Raw genomic sequence first — 3,321 nt, forward strand, 5'->3', positions numbered from 1 at the left:
CCCCCCCCCCCCCCCCCCGCAGTCTGGCCGGCTGCTGGATGGTGCACTTGTGGCCTTCCGCCTGTACCGCGATGTGGCCATGGTCGAGGTGGTCCGGCACTCGCTGGCATCGTACATTCGGATTCGCGGGCGGGCAACCCTCACCGGGGAGCCCTTCACCCGGGGCGGGCTGGTGCATGCTCCGCGAGCGCGACCGGCCGAAGACCCCTCCGGCTCGGCACCGGTGGTTTTGCCCCCCTCGCGAGCCTTCCTGCTGGAGGAGTTTGACAAGGTCACCGACCTGGCCAACCTCCGACAGCACGCGCTGTCTCTCTGTAATTGGCTCTTCGACTCGCACCCCTCCTTGATCGGGGTCATCCGGGTGCGTTTCGGTCACGCACCCCGGCCTCTCTGCCCTGCCAGCTTGCTCCTCGCCCCGCCTCCCCCCCTCCTCGCCCGAGAGGGGGGATGCGCCCGCCAAAAAAAGAACCAACACCCTTTCTCCCCCCTCCCCCTTCCCTCGTCGTCGGGCAACCGGGCTGGCTTGGCATGTGCAGAGCTCCTTCGAGTATCTGATGAACATCCACCCCGAAAGCATGGCCCGGCTGCTGGCCGAGTACCTGGACATCACGCTGTCCCCGGGGTCGGCCGCGCCGCCGGCCCACTGGGACTGGCCTACCTATGCGCTGGCCGCTCCGGCCGAGTTCGACACCGACCCGGCTCTCATCCTCTTCCGCTATCTGCAGGGTATGTTCCCCTCTCACACCGTGCTGGCCTTGGCCAGATGCCTTTCTCCGCGCGCGCGCGCCCCCCTCTGTTACTCAGCTGACCCGTTGCACTGCGTGTCGGCACAGCCAAGGATGTATTCGAGCAGCAGTATCGCCACTACCTCTCCCGGCGGCTGCTGACCAGCCACGAGGCCATTGAACGCAGCGAGCTGGCCGCTCTGTCCCTGCTGCGTGTCGGTGCGTACGGGCTCTCGGGCTTGCCGGGTGTCTTGCTTGCCTGCCCCTACGCTGGGCGCCCGTGTTGTCCGGCACCAGGCCCCCCCCCCCCCCCCTGCTAACCTCGCCACTTGCCGCTTCGCAGAGGCCGGTGAGGCTTTCACCGAGCAGCTCGACTCCATGATGGCCGACTTTACCGGCGCACTGGACCTCAACCGCAAGTACCATAAGGTGGGTCTTTCCTGCTCATCTCTCCATGCCCCTCCCCTCTCTCCCGGACCGGACCACTTACTTGTCTCGTTGCCGGGATCGCCACCCTGCCAGGAGTCGCCACGATCCCCGGCCCCGGGCGCCTGCGAGATCACTGTCCTTGCCGTTCCCAAGGCCTGGGCCTTGAAGTCCATGCCGACGTTGGCTTTGCAATTGCCAGCCTCGGTGCGCCCCTCCGCAGCATGCCATCCATGGGGCCTTGCGACCCTCAGCCAGCCAGCTGACAGACCTCGTTGTCGCTCTCTCCCCTTCCCCTCTCCCCCCCCCCCCTCCCCGCACCCTCCTTCCCCCTCTCTACCCAATCTGCCAGCTTCTGTCCCAGCTGGAGGCCTTTGAGGCGTACTTCTCCAACCCCCTGGCCCCGGCGTCCGGGAACACCGGGGACCTGGCCGGTGCTGCTGCGGCTGGTGGCGATGCCGCCGGCGCTGGCGCCCCCACCAGCGGTGCCCCGGCGCCGCACGAGTACAAGCGTCGGCTGGTGTGGTGTCCCTCCAGCATGACGGTTTTGGCCGAGGCCACACGTTGGTGGGCCAGCCGGCCGCCCTCGCCCGAGGGGGCCGCTGACTCGCCATGCGGTCGGCGCTTGGCCCTCTCGCTGCACCAGGCCCTGGCATTGCTCGCCTTCAATGGCGGCCCCTCCTCGGGGGTGCTTTCTTTCGCGGACCTGCTTGCGCAGACCGGGCTCGTGGTGGAGGAGCTGGCGTTGGCCCTGTCGGGGCTGGCTTCTCCTCGCGCGGATGAGCGCCGGCGTCCGCTCCTCGAGGTGCTGGCTGAGGATGACGGCGGCGGCGGTTCGGGAGCCCCGGCGGCCCGGCGCGCCTTCCGCCTGCATCCCGGGTTCTCCTGTGCCCGGGCGGCGGCCCCCCTGGACCTGTCGCGGGTGGTTTTCTCCTCGCCGGAGGCCGCGGCCCTGAGCATGGCCGAGGGGGCGCGAACGCCCTCCGGCCTGGCACACCACCAGTCGCCTGGGCTGGGATCCCCGACCGCCGGCCACTTGGCACCGGCGGCCGAGACGCCGGCTACCCTGGCCAATCTGCCGCCGGACCCGCTGTACGCCGGGGCCGACTTGGCGGGGGCTGCGTGGGCCGGGCCGGCGGATGCACTGGCCGCCTCGGGCCCCGGTGTGCCGGCTTCATCCGGCGTGTCGTCGGCATGCTCGTCCTCCTCCTCGCCGCTGCTGTCGGCCGAGGCGTCGGTGGACGCGATCGACTCCGCCGGCTCGCGGCACCTTTTCAATGCCAACATCTTCCGGGTGCGCTCATCTCCCTGCCTCTTTCGACGTGTGCCTTCCGCACCGCCCTCCGCGCCCCCTGCCGCCCGCTGTTCTCCCCCCTCGCCGGACCTCCCTCTTCCTCTTCCCCTCTCTGCCTCTCTCTCTCTCACACACTCACACACACACACGCGCGCCCACGCCGCCGGGCCTCCCAGATCGACTCGCTGCTCTGCCGCATCATGAAGGCCGAGCGCACCCTCTCGCAAAGGGAGCTCTTCGAGCGGACGACCGCCGCGCTGCCGATATCCGTCCGGCCGGGGGACCTGCTGGCCCGGGTCCGGCACCTGGTGTCCCTCGAGTACCTGGCCATCTCCCCGGAGTCCGGGGAAATTAGCTATGTCTCCTAATGGAGGGGTGGGGGTGGGGGGGAGGGGGGTGCGCCTGCACGACTGAGCCCGAGCCCGGCGGCCGGCGCTTCCCAGGTCCCATGTCCCCGGTATGCTCTGGCCCGCGCCTGGCGACCTCCTTTGTCTCTCCGGCCCCTGGCGTGTCTCGGACCGGCTCGCCAGGGGGGCGGAGGAGCAAAAAGACCGGCCGCGCTCCGCACAATACACTCCGCATCTCCCCCTCCAACTACCCATCCACGCTTGCGCACATCGCGCCCGGGACAATGCCCCGGCGCGCGCGCGCGCGCGCGCCAGCCCAGGGGCCGGCCCCCGCCCCGTTCGAAGCCCCCCGTCCGCGGCGGCCGATCGGGCCGGGCGAGCATGCGATCCGTTGGCATGCCAGCCATCTTGATCGCTCTCTGTGTTTGTCCGGCAACCGGGCCGGCCGCCGGGGGGCGGGGCCGGCGCGAGACCGTTCTCGGCCCGGCCCGGCCCGGCGGGGCCTTGCGCGCGGTGGCCGGGGCGGGGG

General features: G+C 70.6%; 1 protein-coding gene across 1 annotated transcript in view; it reads left to right on the forward strand.

Annotated features, from left to right (window-relative positions):
- Nucleotides 1–2,846, forward strand: part of H696_00799 (hypothetical protein) — a 5,493-nt gene extending 2,647 nt beyond the window's left edge. The window contains exons 6-12 of the mRNA XM_009494684.1: nt 23–361; nt 537–726; nt 834–944; nt 1,069–1,154; nt 1,248–1,358; nt 1,504–2,445; nt 2,622–2,846. Of these exons, the coding sequence (XP_009492959.1) occupies nt 23–361; nt 537–726; nt 834–944; nt 1,069–1,154; nt 1,248–1,358; nt 1,504–2,445; nt 2,622–2,813 (1,971 nt within the window). The 3' untranslated portion in view covers nt 2,814–2,846. The remainder of the gene's footprint in view (nt 1–22; nt 362–536; nt 727–833; nt 945–1,068; nt 1,155–1,247; nt 1,359–1,503; nt 2,446–2,621) is intronic.
- The last annotated feature ends 475 nt before the right edge of the window (nt 2,847–3,321 follow it).

Source organism: Fonticula alba (genome assembly GCF_000388065.1).
Source record: "Fonticula alba strain ATCC 38817 unplaced genomic scaffold supercont2.1, whole genome shotgun sequence".
Lineage (NCBI taxonomy): Eukaryota > Rotosphaerida > Fonticulaceae > Fonticula > Fonticula alba.